The sequence below is a fragment of the Pimephales promelas genome, chromosome 12, assembly GCF_988280905.1.
Source record: "Pimephales promelas chromosome 12, fPimPro1.hap1.1, whole genome shotgun sequence".
Lineage (NCBI taxonomy): Eukaryota > Metazoa > Chordata > Actinopteri > Cypriniformes > Leuciscidae > Pimephales > Pimephales promelas.
Genome location: NC_142780.1, coordinates 34,166,261 through 34,191,552, shown reverse-complemented (window position 1 = coordinate 34,191,552; position 25,292 = coordinate 34,166,261). Strand labels below are relative to the sequence as shown.

Here is a 25,292-nt window from a genome sequence, read left to right as displayed (position 1 = left end):
TTGCTGTCGCGTTTCTCCGGCGTCACTTCCTGTCAATGGAAAAAAGACGTCATCTTACAGGCTGTGAGTTGGAGCTTTTCGATTTCTTTAAAACCAGCGAAGTAACGCTTTAAATCAAGTTGATTTCGCATTCTTTGAATGAAAGCCTCCTTTTAATGAAAGTGATGACAGTGACATGCTAATTTAACATCGTAATTACGTGATATTTAGGGTAGTTAGCGCGCTGTGGTCTCTATAAATCCAGGAATCAGTTATAAATCATAATAATAATATTGATACGTTTCATTCTGTTGATTTTAATGAGTCGCGATTTACTGATATAGTTAAATGTGTTATTGTTTTCAGATTGGCAATGTTTTTCGGAGAAAACGTTTTTGTATTGTGTGCAATATATTTTCTTATTCATGTTGACACATTATTTTAAAACATTATTAATCCTATGAGGAACATTTCAGAAATAGAGACAGTTGTTTATGTCAGCAAATAAGTGTTTGCATTGTCTATCTAGCACACTTGCTTCTACAGATATCAACATAATTTATATTTAATCAGATTAAGCTAGATTTGTACAATTGCAGTGCATAAGTAAGTTTGACTATAATAAGTTCCTGTTTATGGCTTATGCAAAAGATGGGTTTTTAACTCTTTCTTTTGGTCTTGTTTGGTCTTCCTCTATTGTACATATTGTGACAGGAACTCTCTTATTTTTTGTTCACAGAAACAACTGCAATGTCGTGGATTCGAGAGCGGGAGTTATCCATTATAGAAAGACTCACTGCCAACATCCTGAGGGTGTGTATCAGAGAACTGGAGAAGTCTAGAGAAAAACTGTACAAAAATGAAAATAAAAAATGTTATATATATATATAGTGAGTAGAACAATATATTATAATGTAATTTAATAGAAACTAATTTTAGATTCATAATATATAATTTTCAGTGTCTATATCTGGTGTTTATTAAATATAGATGTCTTTTAAATATTAAGATGGGGTCCCTCACATGAGGATGATCATATTTGCAGGTCTGGCATCTTAGGGTGTGTATGGTTAGATTAAAGAAGCGAATCCTTGTGTGATTGCTCTGTTAGTGTGGTTCATTTGAATAAGTGTGTGAACACTGCCATCTGAACCCTGGTGACACCAAACACACGGACCGAGACATTGAAAAGATGCATCTTTCTTTAGGTTCGTTGTTAAAATGCCAATGTCAACGCTAAGTGGACCAGGACTATATGTTTTGTTTTCTTGGCCTGTACAATGAATTGAACTGAAATAATCATCTAATACCCTAATGACCCTTAAGTTAACTCTTTTTATTTCTTAGGCAGGGCCCATGCCTAAACATGTGGCCTTTATCATGGACGGTAATAGGCGTTACGCCCAGAAGACGCATGTGGAGCGGCAGGAGGGCCACTCACAGGGCTTTGAGAAACTGGCGGAGGTAAGTGTGCAGATACTGATATACAAACTAGAGGGATTTATTAGGCAATATTTGGCCATTTTGACTGCTTGAGCGATTAAAAGACATCTTACCTCCCCTTTCTGTCAACTATTATTTTAATTTTTTTTAATGATTACTTCACCAAGAATCAAAAAATCTCTGCAATTCTCCATCTGTGATCCTTGAAGAGTCTTTGGCCACTCAAAGTTTCACCCTCACCGTCCATTAACACAATATTGACACACATCCTCTTCCTGGCAGATTCGTAACATCTTTAGTTGATTATAACTTCTTAATTATTGCCCTGATGGTCAGTTCTTTAGCTGTTTTCTTACAGCCACTTTGTATATTGTGAAGCTCAGCAATCTTTTGATGCACATCAGAACTATATTCTCTGGTTTTACTTAAGGGAATTTGGCCTTTGTTGTTCCTCATATTTAAATTCCTGTGAAACAAGAAGTCATAGCTGGACAATTTCATGTTCCTGGTCACCCTGGTATGCTTAAAAATGTAAATATTAATGGGAATGTACTTCAGAGATATGTTTCTCCTAAAAAAATTCTAGGGGTGCCAACAATTATGGCCAGCGTGTTTTGGAGAAAAACATTTATTTCATAATGTGATTCCCATCCGACTTTCAGTTTTTTTTTACTTCAATGAAAGGTTAGAATTTTGCCATTTTTTTAAATGGAAGATCAAAAGGATAAACAATGCGGATTTATTTTTTACAGCCAGTTTTTATCATATTTACCAGGGGTGCCATCAATTTTGACCATGACTGTATGTCATGTAAAAACTAGGGCTGTCAAACGATTAATCGCGATTAATCGCATCCAAAATAAAAGTTTGTTTTTACGTAATGCATGCGGGTGCACTGTGTATAATTATTTTATATATATAAATACACACACATGCCTGTATATATTTAAGAAATATTTTTATGTATATACTGTATATAGATTTATTTATATTGTATATAAATAATATTTTTTCTTAAATATACATGCATGTGTTTGTATTTATATATACAAAATAATTATACACAGTGCACCCACATATATTATGTAAAAACAAACTTTTATTTTGGATGCGATTAATCGTTTGACAGCCCTAGTAAAAACAAAACAAACTTGGATCCTTTATATATCGCTCTCAGTTTGATATCTTGTGTTCTTTTTCTCTTAATACGCATTGTATTCACTCATAGGCGCTCCGCTGGTGCCTGAACCTGGGTATTCATGAGGTGACCGTATATGCATTCAGCATTGAGAACTTCAAGCGTGCCAAACAAGAGGTGGATGGCTTGATGGAGCTGGCCAGACAGAAGTTCAGCCGCTTGCTGGAAGAGCAGTAAGTTACTCCTGCGCGAGATCTATTCTTCTCTCGGCTGGATAAATACAATCGGTTCAATGCATACGTCATTTCTAGGGAGAATCTCGAGAAGCATGGTGTGTGTATTCGTGTGCTGGGAGACCTGACTCTACTACCTGAAGATCTGCAGCAGGCTATTGCCAAATCTGTGGTGTCAACTAGAGCACACAACAAGTAAGCACTGCATGGTATTTGCTTTTTATTGCAGGGAAGCTTTCCTTATAGCTTTTGACCTTCTCCCATCGCTTGTCTCCAATTAGTGCAAAATGCCGCGGCCAAATCGACTTTAATGCTCTGCAATGACGCTTTAAAGGGTTAGTTCACTCAAAAATAAAAAATGATGTCATTAAAGGGTTAGTTCACCCAAAAATGACAATTCTGTCAGTATTTACTCACCCTCATGTTGTTCCAAACCCCGTAAGACCTTCGTTCATCTTCGCAACACAAATTAAGATATTTAAGATATTAAGATCGCTCCTGCATACAGTCCATAGGCTTCTTGAGGGAATGACTCTTGCTGGCATCTAAAAGTCATTAAAGACATCGTTAAAATAGTCCAAGTGACTACAGGGGCTCAATCTTAAGTTTATCAAACGACGAGAATACTTTTGTGCGCAAAAAACAACAAAAATAACAACTTTACTTTATTTCAACTATTCGTTTATTTCTCCCTCTGCCTCGAGTCAGGTTACTAGTTTAATAGCGTAAGCTTCTGTTATTGTACGTCACACGCGTCACACACATGACCAGCGTCGGCCAATAGTGAGCCTACGTGTGACGTAGCTTTACGCAATCACACTACGTTAACTGACTACAGGCCCATGGAGAAGGAAGTGAATAGTTGAAATGAAGTCGTTATTTTTGTTTGTTTTTGCGCACAAAAAGTGTTCTCGTCGTTTGATAAAGTTAAAATTGAGCCCCTGTAGTCACTTGGACTATTTTAACGATGACTTTTCAAGGCCATCAATTGTCATTCCCTCAAGAAGTCTATGGACGAGTATGCAGGAGGATCTTAAATCTTAAATATCTTAATTTGTGTTGCGAAGATGAACGAAGGTCTTACGGGGTTGAAACAACATGAGGGCGAGTAAATACTGACAGAATTTTCATTTTTGGGTGAACTAACCCTTTAATGACTCTCCCTCATGTCGTCCCAAGCCCGTCAGACCTCCGTTCATCTTAAACACAGTTTAAGATATTTTAGATTTAGTCCGAGAGTTTTCTGTCCCTCCATTGAACATGTGTGTCTGCTATACTGTCCTTGTCCAGAAAGGTAATAAAGACATCATCAAAGTAGTCCATGTGACATCAGTGGGTTATTTACAATGTTTTGAAGCATCCAAAATACATTTTGGTCCAAAAATAACACAAACTATGACTTTATTCAGCATTGTATTGTCTTCCGGTTCTGTTGTGGATCCGCGTTCAGTGACGCTGATGACGTGATGCATGCGTCAGGGTACAAAGTCATTTGCGCTGAGTTCAAGATATAGGGCTCATTGTATATTTATAGGGCCCATTTTATAGATATAGGGCCCATTGTGTATATATAGGGCCCATTTTATAGATATAGGGCCCATTGTGTATATATAGGGCCCATTTTATAGATATAGGGCCCATTGTGTATATATAGGGCCCATTTTATAGATATAGGGCCCATTGTATATATATAGGGCCCATTTTATAGATATAGGGCCCGTTGTGTATATATAGGGCCCATTTTATAGATATAGGGCCCATTGTGTATATATAGGGGCCATTTTATAGATATAGGGCCCATTGTGTATATATAGGGCCCATTTTATAGATATAGGGCCCATTGTGTATATATAGGGCCCATTTTATAGATATAGGGCCCATTGTGTATATATAGGGCCCATTTTATAGATATAGGGCCCATTGTGTATATATAGGGCCCATTTTATAGATATAGGGCCCATTGTGTATATATAGGGCCCATTTTATAGATATCGGGCCCATTGTGTATATATAGGGCCCATTTTATAGATATAGGGCCCATTGTGTATATATAGGGCCCATTTTATAGATATAGGGCCCATTTTGTGTATCTGATGCATTTGCTGAAGTTCATTCATCTCATCTGTTGCTGACGGGGCTCTGTTCGATTATACAGGTGTTTTCTGAATGTGTGCTTTGCGTACACCTCAAGACACGAAATCGCAAATGCTGTGAAGGAAATGGCATGGGGAGTGGAGCAGGGCCTGATCAAATCCAGGTAAACTATGCTTTTCACTGAAATAAGTGCGAGGAAACAATAACATCAGTTTCATTGCTGTTCGTAATTGTTTTGTTCTCTCTGTGATTCGTCAGTGATGTGTCCGAGGTGCTTCTCAGCGAGTGTCTGTATAGCCGTCATTCTCCAGACCCCGATCTGCTCATCCGTACGTCTGGAGAAGTGCGCCTCAGTGACTTCCTACTGTGGCAGGTAATGGAGATTCACGTTAGTCGATGCTTTGCTATATACATGCGCCATTTGCACAAACACACGAGATTTGAGTTCAGCTGCTATTCATAGTTTCATAGATTCACAATCTTGATTCAATCACAGTGGTTCTTTCCAGAGGTGTTTGGGCATCGAAAAAGTGTGCCCGTATTTTAATTATCTTTCAAATACTGTTGTTTTCACAAAAGTTGACTTTACCTGTGGTATAGAGTCATTCGCAAACTACACACGCAATAAAGAGCTGCTTTGTCGATGACAAATTATAGAAGACATGGAAACACTTTACAATAAGGTTCATTAGTTTAAGTATTAAAGAAATAGTTCACTTTTAAAAAAATGTTTGCTGATAATTTACTCACCCCCATGTCATCCGAGACATCCACATCATTCTTTCTTCAGTCGAAAAGAATTTAAGGTTTTTGATGAAAACATTCAGGATTTTTCTCCATATAATGGACTTCAATGGGGTCCAAATGACAGTTTCAGTGCAGCTTCAAACGACACCAGACGATGAATAAGGGTCTTATCTTGTGCGTGAACTGTCCTAATGAATCAAAATTGTTCACGATTATGTTTAGCAAACCCGTTTGACAGATTAGATGAGAATGTTTCCCTAATTCTGATTATAAACAGCTGATAGAAAACACATTACATGATTGCTGAAATATTATCAGAGATTGCTGTTATTATTCAGAGATTATCTGAAATATTATCAGAAATGATACTTTGGTGTTTCTCAAAGGCTTTATCATGGTGACTAGCGATGCCCCTTGTTCTTTTTACCTTTGAGTATGATGAAGTAGGGCTGTTAAGAGCTGAGTAATTCCAATCTCTGCTTTTTGCAAATGAGATTTCCCTTCAAAACACACTGATGGCACTGAAGGTCTGGCACCGGTCTCATGGATCGTCCATTGTGCATCAAGCTCATATTGTTCTTAATATTCACCTTCCCCCGCAACTTTGAAGTGATGAATGTTTTTCATATTTCTTCGTAATCTTATTCTCCACAGACCTCATATTCGTGTCTAGTGTTCCAGTCGGTCTTGTGGCCAGAATACTCTTTCTGGAATCTGTGTGAAGCTGTTTTGCAGTACCAGCTGAGTCATCGATCTCTCAAGGTATGCTAGATCTATGTTTTTATGGCGATATAGATTACTTCGGTAACTGCTGTTTTGTCACCTAGAAACATTGGGTCTCATACATACTAATTTGTGAGTGAAATGATTCACCAATAACTGTAACATTAGAATTTATTCCAAATGTAAAAAAAAAAAAAAAAACTTTTTTTAATTTACTCACCCCCATGTCATCCAAGATGCCCATGTCTTTCTTTCTTCAGTCGAAAAGAAATGAAGGTTTTTGATGAAAATATTCCAGGATTTTTGTCCATATAATGGACTTCAATGGGGTCCAAATGAGAGTTTCAGTGCAGCTTTAAACGACGCCAGATGATGAATAAGGGTCTTATCTAGCGAAACGAGCGGTCATTTCAAAAATATGTAACAAAGTTTAAGTTTTATAAGCACTTTATGGGCGGGCGGTCGCTCATTTAAAATACTCTACATTAACATTTGAACAAGGTTAATAACAAATTCAAATGCATGTGTTGTGAATTATGCAGACTTTATTTTGTGAGAAGTTCTCCTGTGCATACAAATAAGAAATAATCCACGCAATTATTACGATAATTGAATGGACCATTCATGTATTTAACCATTGTTAGTTCATGCTAGCAATTGCATTAGCCAATGCTAACATACAGAACCTTAAAAACATTTCTTGTAAAACTTTACAATAAGGTTTCATTTGTTTATATTAGGACCTTTTTTTAATTTTTAAACAAACAACTTTCTATGATTACGAGCCTTTTGACCAGCATGAAGACACAGGATATTGTATTACAGCATGTGCTGTTGTTGCTTATGGTTTTGTAAACGATAACTATGAACGGTTTCCTGATAACATGATTCTAGGAAGTGCAGAAAAGTTAAGTAAGGATGCAAAAGCATAAATTTGATGAATGTTACCCATGTATATTCACATTTGCTGCTCATATTTCGTGTGTTGTAGAAAGCTCAGGAGCTGCACAGAGAAAGCCAAGCGCTCCAGCAGATGGAAGCAGATCGCACCTGTGTGACTGAGATCCTGCAGCATCGTGGGAATGGAAAGCCCATGGACGGCCAGAGTCGACAGACCGCTCTGCTGAACTACACCGCCAGCCGAGAGGAGAGGGTCCGCTGCTTTCTGAACGCCCTTCAGCACAAGAGAGACACTTTCTTCAATGATTTATGCAGCCAGGCTGTCGTGGCTTAGCACTGAACTTTTTTTATTTACTGTCATATGTCATCTGTAAATACTTCACATCTGGAAGGATGTTTCACCCCGTTTTATGGGGAAGTGGCTATGTATGTTTGTCAATAGAATTTATCTGAAATCTTAAAATAAATTCACTTTGATTGACCACAGGGGCTTCTTTTATGGACTAGAAATATACACTGCTGTTCAAAAGTTTGGGATCGGTAAGATTTTTAAAAGAAGTCTCTTCTGTTGTTCACCAAGGGACACAGGAAAACTAATATTGTAAAATATTATTACAATGTGAAAAGTTTTCTGTTTGAATATTTTTTTTAAATGTATTGTATTCCTGTCTTACTACATTACTCCAGTCTTCAGTGTCACATGAGCCTTCAGAAATCACTCTGCTCAAGAAACATTTCTGATTATTATCAGTGTGTAGAATTGTTTTTCAGGATTCTTTGATGAACAGAAAGTTCAAAAGCACAGCATTTGTTTTAAATAGAATATTTTGTAACATCACAAATGTCTTTACTGTCGCTTTTGGTCAATTTAATCTTTGCATCTTTGCTGAATAAACATTAATTAATTCAAAAAACTAAATTTGTACTAACCCCAAACTTTTGAACGGTAGGGTATAATGTTACAAAATATTCTATTTCAAATAAATGCTGTTCTTTTGAACTTTCTGTTCATTAAAGAATCCTGAAAAACAATTATACACATTGATAATTATCAGAAATGTTTCTTTAGCAGCAAATCATCATATTAGAGTGATTTCTGAAGGATCACGCTGAATATTTACCTTTGATCACAGGAATAAATAACATTTTACAATATACTCAAAAAGAAAACAGTTTTCACAATATTATTTTTTTAATCAAATGAATGCAGTCTTGGTGTGCATAGAGACGTTAAAAAACATTACGTACCCAAACTTTTGAACGGCAGTATATATAGAAATGTAATTGTGTGTATATGTAATGTAAATGTAAACGAGTATGTGTGTATAAAGTTATGACTAGCAGTTTTTCCCTCTGTTTTCGGTTTTTAAATTTCCGGTGTAATTCCCACTGTGTCCAGCAGAGGCGCCGTTCTCCCCAGCACCATTATCATCATCAGTATGAGCTCTGAAACCTGAACGGGGAATTCTGTCATTGTTGCTTTAAGAGATAAGCGACGCCCAACGATACGTGATAGTTCTAGCAGCCAATCGCTGAGCAGAATATGCTAAATCTGGTTTAAACCGGTTTCTATCTTAAATTTCAATATAAAAACTTAATAAAACATATAGCAGCCGTTATTGTATTTTACACGAGACGCGGTGAGGCGTGCACGGTTCCGTTGCTCACGAGCACATTATTTTGACAAATATTCCGATTTTTTTACATTTTTTCGGTGTTTTTCTGCAGTCAAGATGCCCAAAAGAAAGGTAAGGATGCACTGCAATATTTTTAGTTTCTGAAAAAAATCACGATTTTTTGTTATTTTGTACATACGTGCCTATATTTCTATATTTTTTTTGTTGCTGTTGTGGGCTGTGATCTTGTAGTTGTTTTATAATGGCGGACAGTCGATTTTACATATTCACTGTCAGGCTGTCAGTCTTGCCGCGCAGTGACGAAAACATGACCAAAACACTCGACGTTTAACTTAAAACACACCAGACGGGCATTTTAAAAACGACAAATACTGTAGCCTGTATATGTGCATTATTGTTTCTACTATTATCCGAGCAAAACAAATCCTGGAAGATCCGCCTGATCACTTGATAATGTAAATGGAGGGAACTTGCATGTCTTATGATGGTGATCGAACTCCCACTAGCAACTATTAACGTTACCAGCATTACATAGCATATGCCTTTACATTAACTAAGATATTAGCATTAGATATTAGCTAGCAGATAAGTGATCGTGTGGGAATTTTACACGAAAAATTGCTCTCATTTAATATTTTGCGTTGATGAATGAGGTTGCGAACGTGTATTTTCGGTCCTCTCGTCGATTTTATTAAACATAATATGTATTGTACTGTTCTTTCATGTCATTTAAGCTGCTCCTGTCATTGTTGATGTGCACAACGCCTACCCGAGAAACGTCAAGCTGCCATCTTTACAGCACCTGTGTCTTTAGAAGACGGTACCTTGCTAGTTATACGCGTTTTGACCGTAAATGTAATTTTTTACATGTGACTTAAGTATTCAATGTGCTTTTGTGCGAGTTACAGTGTTTTCGTGACGAAAACAAAGGAACTATACACTGAGAGTCGCCCCTCAGTCGTTTAAAAGGCGCGTAGTGATGCGGCCAAACAAAAGGAAGCCGTCTTGCCCGCGCGCACTGACAGCCCGGATTTGAATTTGAATATGCGCGGGAAGACAGAGCAGAAATAAAGTCATCCGTTATGGAAAATAACTGCGGCTCATCGCCTGTGACGTAACGTCTTGTAACTGTCACAGAAAACTTTCTATTTGGTGTATTTCGACGAATGCGTTTATATACAAAATATATATATTTGATATATATAAAGTTTTGTGTTTTGTTCTTTTACAGATTGATGGTGAGAAGGCCGCCAAAGGCAAGGAGGAGGTTTGTCCGTTTAAATATATTTAGTATTTGTGTGTGTGTGTGTATATATATATATATATATATATATATATATATATATATATATATATATAATTATTTTTAATAAATTATTGCATTTTTGTCCTGTTTTTTGTCCGGCTTTTGCTTGATGAATAACGACCTTATTTTTTGTAAATTTTTTATTTTATCCAATGAATATAATAATTTGCATTTTATATTGGCTCCCCCACTCTTGATTATTCGGTTACATTACTGATTTTGTATTATTCTTTTTTTGCAGCCAACAAGACGCTCCGCGAGGTTGTCTGCTGTAAGTATAATTTTTTTAAGGATCTATTCAATAAACAGATCTTTGTCTAATTTCTATGTCTAATTTATTTTTGATTTGATTTACAGAAACCAGCTCCTCCTAAAGCAGAACCAAAGCCCAAAAAAGCCGCTGCCCCTAAGGTAAAGATGTTGTGTGTTTGTGTGTGTGTGTGTATATATATGTATATACATATATATAGTCAACATTTGAAGTGGATCAAAACCCTTTAATCAAAGTTATACATGAATTTTGAACAATACCTGTTCTTGTCTTAGAACAACTTTGATTAACTTTTTTGATTCACTTCAAATGTTGACTACGGTTTGTGTGTGTGTGACCATTTATTGATGACAAAATGCCTAGCCCACATGTTAACCCTCAAACGCCGAGTCTGAATACATCCTAATCCAGCGGTTCGGTGTCTGTTATTATTTCTGCAATCATATTTTGTGTCATTGCTCACACAGAAGGCAGCCAAGGGGAAGAAGGGCAGCAACCCTGCTGAAAACGGAGACGCCAAGGCAGACCAGGTCAGAAAACGTCTTTGCTGAATTCTTTATTCTAAAAGACTAGAAATAAGCCTACTTTTCGTTCAGTAGCAGATAACACACCAGCTAATTACTGGAGCATATAAGATAATTGATCGCTGACTTTTTTTGTGACGTTTTGGTCATTTTCCTGTAGGCACAGAAGGTGGACGCTGCTGCTGATGCCAAATGAGAAGCTAATGAGTGTCTGATCCTTCTATGTACTTGGTGACTGTACAGTTTGAAATAACTATTTTTTACCAAGTTTTATATTAAGAATAACATTTATAGTTGACTTGTTGACTTGCTTTTGATGTATTGATTGATTTGACAGGAGTTACTATATTTCATTCATATCCATTTGTATCCCATTTTTAATCGAGCGTCTATATCTTGCCAAAACGGTTTGCCCTCGCTAAATGTGTTGGCAAAAAAAAAAAGAAGAAAAAAAATGCAAGAATATTGTCCTAAAGTTTGTTTATTGCTTCTCTATCTATCTCTTTCTTTTTTTGGTTTATCTTTGGATTTTAAACACCAAACATTCTCAAAAGGCAGCTTAAGAGCGTTTCTAAAATGTTTTCAGGAGGGTTTCACCATGTTGTGTGCATTTAAATGTAGAAATACTATGTTTTCTTTCTGTTTTTAGGGAAATTACAATGAAATTATCACAAAAAAAAAATGATTAAGGCAACAATGGTAAATAAATTTACAATGTGAACCTTCAATTTCTTTAGGTCTGTGTGTTCTGAACTTGTCTTTTTTTTATTAAGTTATGTTCTGAAACAGTGGAAGGATATTCAGTGACTCTTAAAATGCTTTGTTTTAAATGGTTTTGAATAAAAAAATAAAAAACTGTCCAGAAATTGTATTTTGTCATTGTCATATTTTGCATGTGATTAAAAAGTATATATATATATACAGTGGTGGCCAAAATTAGAACGGTAAGATATTTTTTAATGTTTTAAAAGAAGTCTCTTCTGCTCATCGAGGCTTCATTATTTGTGTTTATTAAAAATACAGCAAAAACTAATATTGTAAAATACTTTTACAATTTAAAATAACTTCTATTTGAATATATTTTAAAATGTAATTTATTCCTGTGACCGGTCTTCAAATTGTAAAAATATTTCACAAAATTACTGTTTTTAATGTATTTTGGATAAAATAAATAAAGCATTGGTGAGCAGAAAAGATTTAGCAAATCTGTCTGTTCTGATAATTTTGGCCACAACTGTATATAAATGGATAAATAAACCATTAACCAGTATTAAATCCTTTGCATTGTTACCAAATGATCATCATCTCACTATAGCAAACATTGCGTTTGGATCATTTTGCTTTCTAACAGGCAAATTGCAATCAAGTAGTTTAAGTGCAATTACCAGAATAGGAAATTGAGTGCATATTTCTTAAATGAATAATTAACAAATGGTGCATGCAGAGTTAATGTGATTTCAGATTCCAATCAACCAATCAGATTTGAGTTGCACTTTATTTTACAGTAGCACTTACAGTGTACTTACCTAATAAAGTACATACGGTTGTCTAACTACAAGGGTTTAGGGTTTGGTTCAGGTTTAGTACCTATTGTACTTACTGTAGCATGAAAATAGGGAACAGAAACTAAACTTGTCATTCAAATCTGAGTTTATTTTACAGTCCTGTCAAGTTTAGGCTTAAGCCCAGGATTAGGTGCTTCTACACCGGTGTTGTTTTGGGGATAAGAATAAGATAACTTATTGTTAGGGATCGGATTGTTATCATAGGAATGTCGTTCTGGGATCGACAAAATATGCAGGGTGTTGTAGTTACATTTGTTTCTCGCTAGATGTCGCTGTCGTTTAATAAACGAGAGAAAATAATGCAAACGGTAGTTCATTCACTGTCCAGCAGGTGGCTCCATTTGCTAATTAAAATATATCGCTCGATTTCCTCAGCAGGATAGGATCAAAATAACCTAAACATTTCAATCTCAGTAACATCTGATTTTGTGACACGATTGGAGTAAAATCAGTTTTACTTTCTTTTGTGAGAATATTTTCTGTGGGAGTTGGAATGTGTTCCCTGGAAAACGCCTCTTGCCATTACACGCCCGAAGGAAATATTGACCACATTTATAACCATTTGACTCGTTTTTCTGGTTGAGACAGTTTTGAGATCTCGCAGTAATAAATAGACAGATTCTACTACATTGTTCTTGTAAAGGGGAAACGATTTTGTGACTGTTTATGAATGAGAAAAAAAACAACAACTGGAAAGTCTTAAATTGCGTTGAACAGTCTGATCATGTATCTAGTTAACCTGCTAATATGTTGGTCTCTAGATGATCATGCACTGGTTAACTTGATAATTTGTTAGTCTCTATGATCATGTAACTGGCTGACCTGCTAATTTGTTACAAAGCGAATATGACCAGTGGATAATTTTGGTTGATAAATGGGAATTCGATCGTTTATGGTCAAAAAATTATTTATTAAATTTGTGAAGAGACCGAATTTTACTCCATTAACAGTGAATCAAGATCTTTTTTCGGTGTTTGCTGAGCGGAATTCGTTAATAAGATAACAAAAAAAAGAAAACTATGTGAATGCCAAGTGAGAAGACAACACGACGAGGAAATCACGGTTTATTGACAAAACAATCCAACACGTAGCTGTCTACTATTACTGGGAAATCAATCAGAAGATGTTCCAAACCCTTCTGAAACTCAAACAAACGACTGTTGACGAGGGAAACGTGAGAGTTGTGTTCTTCTCTGAGTGAACACATTATCATTAATCAACACTGAGGGTCTGCCCGGCCATATGTTGTGACGTGTACAGCCACACCCCCTCCTGAATCTATAGGCGCACGGGCTTCATATGTGGAGGAACATCGTGTGCCTTCAGTGTTCTGCCACCCTCAACTCACGGAGGTCCATATCATCAGGTAAGCACAAAACAAGCGCAAAACCCGCAAAAATGTGTCCACGCAATGTGGGATTTGTACTACCCCGTTTGTAAAATTACTTTCTGATTGCCAATTGGCAAATTCCAATGGTTGTAATTGTAAATAAATAACAGTATATCCCTCTACCAAATGCAACACTTTTGTTGTTGTTAAAACCTTGCAATATTTTGAAAATTGAGGTTTATTGGGACACTCTTTTTCCAGGTCTGAATGGGGGAAAAAAAACCTGTCCAAATCACCCAGAAAAAAAAAATCTAAATAGTTCAATATGAGCAAGTTTCCGAATTATTGTTTATAACAAGATAAGCAAAAATACTGTGTTGTAGGCTAAACCTCATACGCTGCTCATGGATCTTCTCAATGCAATATTCTTTTACCACAATGGGCGAAACTGATTAATTTGAAGACCTTGTATTGAATGCAGATTTGAATAACTGTAAAATCCAGGTAATATTGCATGATAGTTCACTACTGTTAAAAGTGACTCAATAACATTGTTGGAAATTAAGTTTTTGATGACACTAAACACTAGTTTGGAATGTTAATATCCACATTTTTGATTTGATCTTTGTTCATAGACAAAATATGTTTGAGATCAGTGCCGTCATTGTGATTTATTTGAAATTCAGGTCAAACCTGTGTGTGAAGGGACTTTTGTCCTCAGATGAGGGCTAATACAGCTGTTTGAGTGCTTGGAGATCAAATGTAATTGTAGTTTATTGTCTTTAGTGTAGAAGTGTGAATGGTAGCCGTTTGGTTTAGACTATTGATATTCAGATGCTGTTTACAGTTGCTATCTCTCTCAAGTGATCCAATCACAAATGCTCAGCTGAAACTGCTTGACCTTTACACCTAGTGTTTGAATGACTCAAATCAAATGCATCTCTCTTGACAATTTTGGACTTTCTGATTTCATAATTGCATATGACTTATATTGGCATCAGGCATGTTGGTAAAGTGCAAAAAAGTCACTTTTGTGTGATAAATGTGAAGTAATTTGTGATGTCATGTTTGGATGTGCTTCATGTGATTTTGTGTGTTCATATTGTACATGCATCTGTATGTTTGTGCTCTCATGCAGTTATATTAACTCTTGCACTGTGGATGATTGATGTTTTGCTCCCTGTTTGAGCCATGATCCCTCATCATAAACCTAAGCTGAGGCTAAATGTCTAGGGCTCTTGCTACAGAGCCATTTGCTTTGAGGACACCATCGAAATAGCACATGGGACTAACATGAGAGCTTAGAATGAGGGCGGAGCTTAAGCTTTAGTAGGAATGGGAATGATGCTTGTGGTGGCTGTGAATCACTCTGATTGGGCCATGATGAAATGCTGTGAAGCATCACTGACGCTCAAGCGAATGCAAAGAGAGGGATTCTGTGAACGTCTGCTTTGGTCTCAGTGTATGAGAATGGAGGGAAGAAGCCCCAGACTCATTTCAGACATGAGGGCGGAGTTAGAGATGGGGGAATGGTGGGTTTGTTAAAGAGTGAAAGGAGGGGTTGCGCTACGATTGGTTGATGCACAACAAAGCCTGAGCATTTTTCATTCAAACCAAAATTACAGAAAAGGGATATATTTTTGCCTGTCCTGTTTTAGAGTTCATGAAAGACTCTTTTTTTTTCTACTGTTTGTTTTATGGTTTATTTATTTATATACATAATATGTTGTTCTCTTAACAGGGTAGTTCACCCAAAAATTAGGATTGTCATTTACTCACCCTCAAGTTGTTCCAAACCTGTATGACTCTCTTTCTTCTGCTGAACACAAAAGATTATATGGGTAACTAAACCGTTGTGGGGCCAATGCGATTTTTTTTTTTTTTTTTTTTTTTTTTTTTTTTTTAGTATTTCTCCATACTGTGGAAGTCAATGGGGCCCCACAACTCTTTATATACCCATATAATTGTTTGTGTTCAGCAAAGGAAAGAAATTCATAGAGGTTTGGAATAGCTTGACAGAATTTAAATGTAAACTAACTCTAATAATCTCATGGTGCACAAAATTCTTGACGATAGCACAAAATAGTTCTCATTTCTCTTTGGTTTTGTGGATGAAATTTTCTTGACCGGTTTTATAAGATTTGCCCTTGTACTTTTAGTAACTAAACGATAACAGCTCTAATAAAATGTAAAAATATTTCACAATTTTGCTTTATTTAACTGTATTTCATTTTCGCTTCTTTCAAAAGCATTAAAGAATATGAAATAGTCCAAACTTTTGACCAAAAAAAAACTGATCAAGAGTTAAAAGGTCTTGTTGTAATTGTAAAAATGAGTTACGGGCATTTTTCTACTATACGGTTAATAGGTTTTACTGTTGTATTTTATTGTATTGTGTATGGCTTAATTTTATGGCAAGTGTCAACAAGACCAGCTTCAGGGATTCACGTCATTTTTAAATGTGCACTTATGAATTAGTTTTAAAGTGACTTACAATACAGCCAAAATGTTGAAGGGTGACTAATGCCCTGTCTACTGGTATTAAAATCTGTTTTGGTTGATTGGGTCACAACTGTAAAAAGTTGAGATTGTCCACTTTCGAACATTTTTTTTTTTTCCCGACCATTTGAAAATCGACCGGATTGCTTTCGTAGTGTAAACACTCATGTGATCAAACAGCCACAAAAGACCGTCTTCTCTCCAAATACTGAGCTAATGTGTATACTTTATGGAAAGAGCTCTAGCCAGACTTCTTCCAGAGACCCTCCTCAAGAAGAAATCAGGACAGAAGTGGTTGAAAGTGGACAAAAGAAACACCAGAATGGGTGGAGTCTACTTGGAGCCATTTACTTAAAAAAAAAACTTTTGCTGATAATTTACTCACCCCCATGTCATCCAAGATGTCCACGTCTTTCTTTCTTCAGTCGAAATGAAATTAAAGTTTTTGATGAGAAAATTCCAGGATTTTCTCCATATAATGGACTTCATTGGGAACCAAACGGATCAAGGTCCAAATGAGAGTTTCAGTGCAGCTTCAAAGGGCTTTAAACGACACCAGACGATGAATAAGGGTCTTATCTAGCGAAACGATCTGCCATTTCAAAAATTAATAAAAAAGTTTAAGTTTTATAAGCACAAGTGCTCGCCTTTCTCTGTTCTGTGATGAGCGTTCGTGACTCTCCTGTTCGAACTCGTTCATCAAAATGAACAAATCTTTTTTCGAGTCATGACTCGAGGGTCCTAGATAAGACCCTTATTCATCGTCCGGAGTCGTTTAAAGCCCTTTGAAGCTGCACTGAAACTCTCATTTGGACCTTGAACCATTTGGACCCCATTGAAGTCCATTATATGGAGAAAATCCTGGAATGTTTTCATCAAAAACCTTAATTTCTTTTCGACTGAAGAAAGAAAGACATGGACATCTTGGATGACATGGGGGCAAGTAAATTATCAGCAAAAGTTTTTTTTTTAAACTACTCCTTTAATACCAGGTGTAAATGGTAACTGGAACTTGAAAATAATAGTCTAAGTGAAGTGTGTGGTCAATTGATGATATCTGTGTCTGTTAATGGTCTACAGTTTGATATCTGTCAGGTTCTTTGTCTTCATAAATAACTTGTGCTTGAATAAATGAGACTTTAAATGTGCTTGAATAAATGAGAATTCCATCATTTTACACTGTAAAAAAATATTGATGGTTTAACTTAAAAAATGATGCAACCTGGTTGCCTTAAAATTTTAAGTTCATTGAACTGGAAAAAGTGAGTTAATACAATGAAGGAGAATGATTTAATCATCAGAAACTCAAAATGATAAGTTATCTAAATTAGTTGATTTGACAAAAGAAAAAATGTTGTGATTACTACACTAAAAAAATATTGTTGGTTTAACTTAAAAGTAAGTAACCTGGGTTGCCTTAATTTTAAGTTGATTGAACTGGAAAAAGTGAGTTAATACAATGAAGGAGATTAATTTAATCATCAGAAACTCAAAATAATAAGTTATCTCAACTAAATAAATTATTATAAAGTTGATTTGACAAAAGAAAATATGTTGTGGTAACAAATCTTGAAAATATTTTATTACTCTGAAAACTATTTTTTTCCTTCCCCTTACCACACCACGCTCCAAAAGACAATGACAGAAATGGAGTAATGCTTTCCCAGTCTTTGTAACTGCAAGGTCAAATATTCGAAGGCCCACATGCACGTGTCAAGTGTTTCATAATCAAGTGTTGTTGTTTTTTGTCAAGCTTATTTTTAACGTAGAGAAACTAGTGTTCACATGACTGTCAAGTCTCATTGTCTATATTAAACCTTTCCTTAAAGCTGTTTTCTTGGCCTTTAAATGTTAGATTATTCCAAAAGTGATGTTATAAAGCCCCCTACCGAATTAGGTCATCGAGATGATCATTTGTTACATCACTCTTTGGAAAATCTGCAGTGATGCATTCTGTAATTCAGACCAGTGAAGTGGAATAGACTTGCATAATGAAAACACTTTGCACGGCCATGTGGTCTGTGGGGTATAAGCATGATGTTGAGTGAATGCGGTCACTCCGTCCTCACTTGGAGGCAGGATAATAGAGGACGATCTTGACAACACGTTGAGTACGATTTCATAAACGCAAAGTGTGTTTGTTTTTTTTTTTGTTCACATTCTTGTTTCTTGATTTTTGTAGTTCAGTAAGTGAGAGAATTATATTTGACAAGTTAAGAGTATTGTGGTTGGCAAAGTGGGTGTGTGCACGTGCAAGCCAGAAAGCCTGATGCATTCTGACAGCTGTGCATGTTCGAAAGAGAGAGAGAGAGAGAGAGAGCAACGCACAATCCGCCAATCTGATGGCAAGAGATCAGGTTGTATAAAAGGGGCGGAGCTCCTGAGAAAGCTTCCTCTTGGAGCAGCTTCTTCATTTGCTGACCGCTCATGCTGTTTGCAGTCTGACTGGCAGAGGTCTATGCATTGCATTTAAAGTCCAATTTTAGCTGCTAGAAATGCGCTTTCGTGTCTAACTTTCAAAGGTCTCTTAATTTTTCCATTCCAGCTGTTTTTGGAGTTTGCCTTGGAGCAACAACGACGGAGTCGTCTTTCCTTTTCCTGAACGAGCGCGCAATTGCAGCAAGGTTGGTAGATGCATCCCAGACATGTATCTACCATTGCCTTCTCACCACTTTACAAGTGGTTAATGTAGTTCTAGTTACTTTTACCCACTTGTATGTCATATGTTGAGTACCAAATTTGCAGTTAGTCTAAACTCCTTGCTAGCTCTAAACTCTTGAGTTCGAATCGGTGTTTTCCCGAGTAATGGTGCCTTGCAGGCTTTGGATGAGTTTTTCTTCTGTTTCTTTTTTGAGTCAGAGTCGGTCTGGTTCAAACCAGCACAGGATATATTTTCAGACAACAGATTACTGTCACCCAGACGGGATTTTCTGCATTTGCCTAAGGCAAATGGGTTCCCTTGCTCTTGCATCAGCCATATTCGATTTATGGCAAAACAAACCCTTTTTGTGTTTGTATGTGTGTGTGTTTTCTTTTAACCCCAATTTTGAACTTTCCAAGGACCATTTAAAGTTTTTATATCATCCTTTCTTCCAGTGATTTTTAGTCAGAATGGTTGAATAAGTGGTCTTTTTTTGGCACAGTAATCATTTAAATGCTCACAATAGAGTGCATCCGGATTTTTTGTTTGGTTTTTTTTAATTGACTCGTCCTTTCCGGTCTACAGGCTTCATTTCAGTCGTGTGGAGCACTAAAAGAGCAGTGATGATCATCAGACTCGGCAGACTGACGCCTGGATACTTTCGCCTTCTGCAGGTGGCTATTTATTCAAATCTTTTAAATTGGTTAAATCTGTGAAACGTCAACCTTTTTGGATTGCATGTTGGGTCATCTCATGAGGAACCAGGTTTTCCTCAATCTATTGTTAATTGTACTGTGAAAACACTGTAGCTTTCAGAACTCCATTACTTTCCAGTGAAAAAAAAAAATTTTAGTCTTAATTGTCTTGACCTGAGAGCCATCATTAGTATAAAATAAACCTATTCATGATCCCCAAAAAAGTGCATTAGAAAATAAAATGATAAAGTATGATATGACCCCTTTTAAATGCATGCGTGACACTTACATAAGGACTTTTGCTTGGAGCAAGTAATGCTGGTTAGTTTGGTGACGTGTAAATGTCCATTGGAAAGATCAGACTGGTGCCGGTCTGGCTTTTACACTGCATTCCTCTTGGCCAAAAGCGACTGAACTAATTATATGAACAATGGCCGTGAAGGGCTGAATGAAGGCTGTGCACACATGGGAAAGGCCAGTTTAAATTCATCTTTCATGGTGTAATTCTCACGACTTGGAATATAAAAATAACGTGAAAGCCGCAGGGGGGAATGGTCGTAAACAAGCAACTATATCTTGATTAATTTGTTTTGACAGACATTCATTTGAAAGTTTAACATTCAAAACATTATCAATCCTCCATTTTAAATGGCAAATTTAATTATTGGGGTAAACCACACTACCTTTTCCATAGTGTCACAATAGTTCAAATTTTTACAGTATTGAGCTGCTTTTTTTTGCAGTATAAACACTACTAAAACTACTATAAAATGTCAAGCTTATTACTTCAAATACTAACATTAAAACCCAGGAACAAATGTTAGTGAGTTTAATAACCTGTCCTTAGGTTTTAATTCAATTTTCCATACATCACAATAATCTGAATCATTAAGTTTGCAGTGCCTAAAATAATACCATTAGGCAACCTTATTGTCAAGCCCTGCCCTAATGATTAAATGCTTAATCTTTTTAATCTTAAAAAGATTACCATCTTACTTTTCTTAGACCCTTCTAAACCTACTTGCTTTAATGGAGATTGCAGAGAGACTTGTTAAACCGTCTTAAAGTCGTCACCTTGAGGTTCGCGGTAGTGTGGCATCATTCAATGAGCTTTTATAGACTCCACTTATCATAACAAATTAGGGCTGCAACAAACGATTATTTTGATAATCGATTATTGGAACGATTAATCGACTAATCATCGATTATTTTGCCAGCTAATCGTTACGTTTGGAATGATTATTCGGTTTTTTTAATTAGTTAAAACATTGAGTTATCAGTTATATATATATATATATATACTTACTATAATATAAAAAAATAAAATTAGTTCAGCTTTTTAATTGAAATAGTGGTTTTAATGAACTCAGAGCCAACTAAACAGGTCATTCTCTTTAAGTTTAACTCAAATGACACACAAATGCTCTCTAAGCATTGTTTAATAAGCCCACTGCCTTTGATAGAACTGAAACAGAAAAAGGGTTCATTTACTTCAGGACGCAAACCATTATTATAGATATAAAATTACACTGGTATTTTTTTTACATGAGAATTGAGCTGACAGAGACGTTCTCATTCACCTTTTAATTTACAGAATGAAATAGAAACTAGTAACTGCCATGATATTATTCCTAACATCATGATTATAGAACAAAATACAGGCAAGTAATAATCTATAATACCAAATAGTGTTGCAATAATAAGAACAGTACTGACTCCTAAGCTCAATCAAGCTTTATTTTATGCAAAATAAATGCTCACATTACTGTAACTATATTATTATTGATGATATTATTACTATTAGTAGTATTGCATGATCTAATAAAGAGATACGTTACCAGTTAGTTAGCTCCAGCTGGTGAACACTCGATTCTCACGTCACCGGCTCCTCTTTAGTCGGGATGTTTCCTCTTTAAGTGTATGTGCCATGTGTATTGCACATGACAGCACTGTTGGTTTTAAGTTTTGTGAAACTTTCCCTAACCTTGCTAGTTCGGATTTGTTTGCAACTCCGTCATAATTCGCGCTGTTTTTTCTTTTACCGCACTTGCATTTGTAAAGGGCTGCATTTTACACTCTAGCGCCACAGCGCCGTAGCGGTCAAATCGCGATATTACACGCCCTTACGTGAGATCAAACGACTACTCGACAACAAAGATATTTGTCGACGATTTTTTTTTTGTCGACTAATCGTTGCAGCCCTATAACAAATACTGTCATGACTCTTGATCATAATAATGTTGTTTTGGTTGGGCTTTGCACCTCTGGTTGGAAAAATGTGGATACTTTTTGGGCTTATGAGGAAGCCAGATGATTTTACAAAATTTCAAGAAGATGATGACTTTGTTTTCTGTTCTTTTCACAGAGGCAGGTAGCAGGAGAGGTTCAGGCCCCGGTTCACGACCGCTCCGTCAACCAGATCGCCATGATGCTGGCCATCATGGGCCTTAGCATGTCCTACTACAGTGCCAAACAGATGACCGAGAAGGTCCACCATGAGCCCACCCCGTGAGGATGCGCTCCCGTCCCTCGGAGTGACGGCATCCGGAGAAGACGATGCCAAACGGAAGATGCAGTTGAAGATGTTCAGACTACCCCTTTCTATAACTGTTGGATTTCCAGGGATCACACACCATGGTGCTTCTGCTTAGGGGTTCTCTTGCTTTAGTTTCGCTCTCAATGGGGTCTGGAAGGGGTTGAATGTTGTGGCCTGAGTTTCGATAGCTGCCGTGGTACATGCATATCAGAGAGTCAGTCAATTCTGCTGTAGGTTTACTGGGGGAAAAAAAACTCGAGCTCCATCATTGATGCCTAGATAGGGAGCTTAACTCTGAGCCATAATGTCTTTTAAAGGGAAGGACCTCTGCATTTGAGATGTACCAAGCAAGTATTGAAAGCAGGGCCATTGCACAAGGGTTGAAATGCTGGATTTAGTTCAGATTTCCCTCAAAAAAAGATCCTATTGAAGAACGTCAGAGACTTGAGGACTTATAACGGAAGCATTGCTCTACTAATCGTTTTAGACACTTTATTGCAGGACTGTTTGAGGACCTTATGTTAAAGTTACTTATCCTTCTTTCATCACAACAAACAATAACTTCATATCAACTTGTTTGTCCTGGCAAATGGCTTCAATCTTAGATTGTCAAAGCCGACTTTTCTATGTGCAATAGCATGAGCTTAAAGCAGTTTTTTTTTAGTGAAGCCAATCCATATGTTGTTTCTACTTTTTATGATAATGTGATTCATGATGATGATGACGAATGTATTGTATGTTATATTTTTAAGACACAATGATGAAATAAAGCTGTGAATAATTTGAACACGATCAAGTAAAGGGCAGCAAGTCATGACTCAAGAAGGTTTAGAAGAATGTTATAAAGGAAGAAATTGTCCGCTTTTGACGCTGGCATTCCTGCTGAGTCAAGCTCTACGGCGAAACCATATGAAGGGTTTTCGTGTCGACTGAAGCGTGCTGTTGAACAGGAAGTGGGCAAAGCCTCAGGCAACAACTTCCGCTATCTGCATGCAATATTTGTCTGCCATCCTGCCTGTTGCTTCTTACGGAGGCGTATTGCATTCACTTGAAGAAAAAAAATCTACTCTGTTTTTCTGAATTAATGAGTTAATTTTTCATGAGAAAAAATTTTTTTGCTCTGTTTTTCTGAATTAACGAGTTAATTTTTCATGAGAAAAAATTTTTTGCTCTGTTTTTCTGAATTAATGAGTTAATTTTTCATGAGAAAAATTTTTTTGCTCTGTTTTTCTGAATTAATGAGTTAATTTTTAATAGAATTTTTTTTTGCTCTGTTTTTCTGAATTAATGAGTTAATTTTTAATGGAATTTTTTTTTTGCTCTGTTTTTCTGAATTAATGAGTTAATTCAGAAAAACAGCAAAAATACATTCTCATGAAAAATTAACTAATTAATTCAGAAAAACAGAGCAAAAACTTTTTTTCTCAAGAAAAACTAACTCATTAATTCAGAAAAACAGAGCAAATTTTTTTTCTCATGAAAAATTAACTCATTAATTCAGAAAAACAGAGCAAAAACTTTTTTCTCATGAAAAATTAACTCATTAATTCAGAAAAACAGAGCAAAAACTTTTTTCTCATGAAAAATTAACTCATTAATTCAGAAAAACAGAGCAAAAACTTTTTTTTTCTCATGAAAAATTAACTCATCAATTCAGAAAAACAGAGCAAAAACTTTCTTTTTCTCATGAAAAATTAACTCATTAATTCAGAAAAACAGAGCAAAAAAAATTCTCATGAAAAATTAACTCATTAATTCAGAAAAACAGAGCAAAAACTTTCTTTTTCTCATGAAAAATTAACTCATTAATTCAGAAAAACAGAGCAAACATTTTTTTCTCATGAAAAATTAACTCGTTAATTCAGAAAAACAGAGCAAATTTTTTTTCTCATGAAAAATTAACTCGTTAATTCAGAAAAACAGAGTAGATTTTTTTTCTTCAAGTGAATGCAATACGCCTCCGTAGCTTCTGGCGTGATGTCTCACCCACTTACAATATTCAATAGATGTCGGTTAAACCCAACATTTGTTCACCTTGTAACATAAGGTGCATCACTCCCCTGAAATACTAAGCAATTTAGGCTTGAGTCATACGTATACACGTACAGGATCACCGATGTGTCTAAGACACGTTATTTTTCTCATATTCACCATTGTTGCGGCTCCTCTCTTCCCAGTCTTCCCAATGTTCTAGGGTGCGTTTCCCGAAAGCATCGTTAGCCGCAAGTTCCGTCGTTATCAGCATAGTTCAACGAGTCGGTGTTTCCCGAAACCATCGTTCCAGCGAACATTCGCAAACAGCATCGCAAAGTTGTGTGGTTGGAGACATCGTTTCTATGCATGACATTTGGATGCAATAAATCCTTATCTTGAGCAAAATAAGCAAGCTGACATTCAGTACAACCGGTGCCTTTTATTTTCAATACGTATAAATGTAATTTACGTATTTCAGTTTGAAGTAACGTGTTTGAAGAGTGCGCATGTGCGAACGTGCTCTACTATGTAAGAACGAGCCAAATATCGAGTGTGGTAATAAAGCAAAACAACTGAGAACAATTAGAAATAGTCCTCGGAATTTATTTGAACAAATATAGCGTTAATTGGATCTCAAACAGTTTCATTAAAAGTAGTTATTACTCCACCACGTGCGAAACCAACGTGGTTGAAAGATACTTTGCGACAATGGGGTTCGGAAAACAGTCGTGACTAGCTAGTTGATTTCTCCAACGATGCATCGTACTATGGTAGTGAATCAGCGAACTACGTCGTTGTACGGGTTCCTTTAGTTCCTGTCTCTAAGAAGCTCCTCCTTCTCAAAAGCACACTGTGCTCTGATTGGTCGGCTGGAGCAGTGTGTTGTGATGGGTCAATCGCTTTGAGTGTGTTACCACTACTAAAGCAATTCTGCGTATGAATTGTTTAAATGAGGAATATTGGCCGCGTCTGACATGACAAGCTCTCTTGAGTAACTACTTATTTTGATTACTTCACGACCGCTAAAAAAAAACCCTTTCTATATAGTATGAATGTA

The 25,292-nt window shown here is 36.3% G+C and overlaps 3 protein-coding genes across 5 annotated transcripts; all 3 read left to right on the top strand.

Moving 5' to 3' along the window:
* dhdds (dehydrodolichyl diphosphate synthase) lies at positions 1–7,739 on the top strand. Of its 2 annotated transcripts, none has more exons than XM_039688711.2 (9): positions 1–63; positions 719–792; positions 1,327–1,443; positions 2,651–2,793; positions 2,872–2,988; positions 4,949–5,050; positions 5,146–5,260; positions 6,289–6,396; positions 7,349–7,739. In XM_039688711.2, exons 2-9 carry the CDS (start codon positions 730–732, stop codon positions 7,589–7,591), a joined length of 1,008 nt encoding a protein of 335 aa, XP_039544645.2. In that variant the 5' UTR covers positions 1–63; positions 719–729; the 3' UTR covers positions 7,592–7,739. The 2 variants fall into 2 exon arrangements, with proteins under 2 accessions (XP_039544645.2, XP_088974200.1); XM_089118074.1 differs by lacking the exon at positions 1–63 and adding an exon at positions 71–585.
* A 1,038-nt stretch (positions 7,740–8,777) lies between these two features.
* Positions 8,778–11,866, top strand: hmgn2 (high mobility group nucleosomal binding domain 2). Of its 2 annotated transcripts, none has more exons than XM_039688899.2 (6): positions 8,778–9,005; positions 10,126–10,161; positions 10,442–10,471; positions 10,558–10,611; positions 10,939–11,001; positions 11,156–11,866. In XM_039688899.2, exons 1-6 carry the CDS (start codon positions 8,991–8,993, stop codon positions 11,189–11,191), a joined length of 234 nt encoding a protein of 77 aa, XP_039544833.1. In that variant the 5' UTR covers positions 8,778–8,990; the 3' UTR covers positions 11,192–11,866. The 2 variants fall into 2 exon arrangements, with proteins under 2 accessions (XP_039544833.1, XP_039544834.1); XM_039688900.2 differs by having other exon boundaries at positions 8,844–9,005; positions 11,162–11,866.
* Positions 11,867–13,200: 1,334 nt separating this feature from the next.
* On the top strand, positions 13,201–23,053 carry LOC120491114 (transmembrane protein ZNF593OS). The gene is made up of 3 exons (XM_089118073.1): positions 13,201–13,926; positions 19,616–19,704; positions 22,091–23,053. Exons 1-3 carry the CDS (start codon positions 13,860–13,862, stop codon positions 22,235–22,237), a joined length of 303 nt encoding a protein of 100 aa, XP_088974199.1. The 5' UTR covers positions 13,201–13,859; the 3' UTR covers positions 22,238–23,053.
* The last annotated feature ends 2,239 nt before the right edge of the window (positions 23,054–25,292 follow it).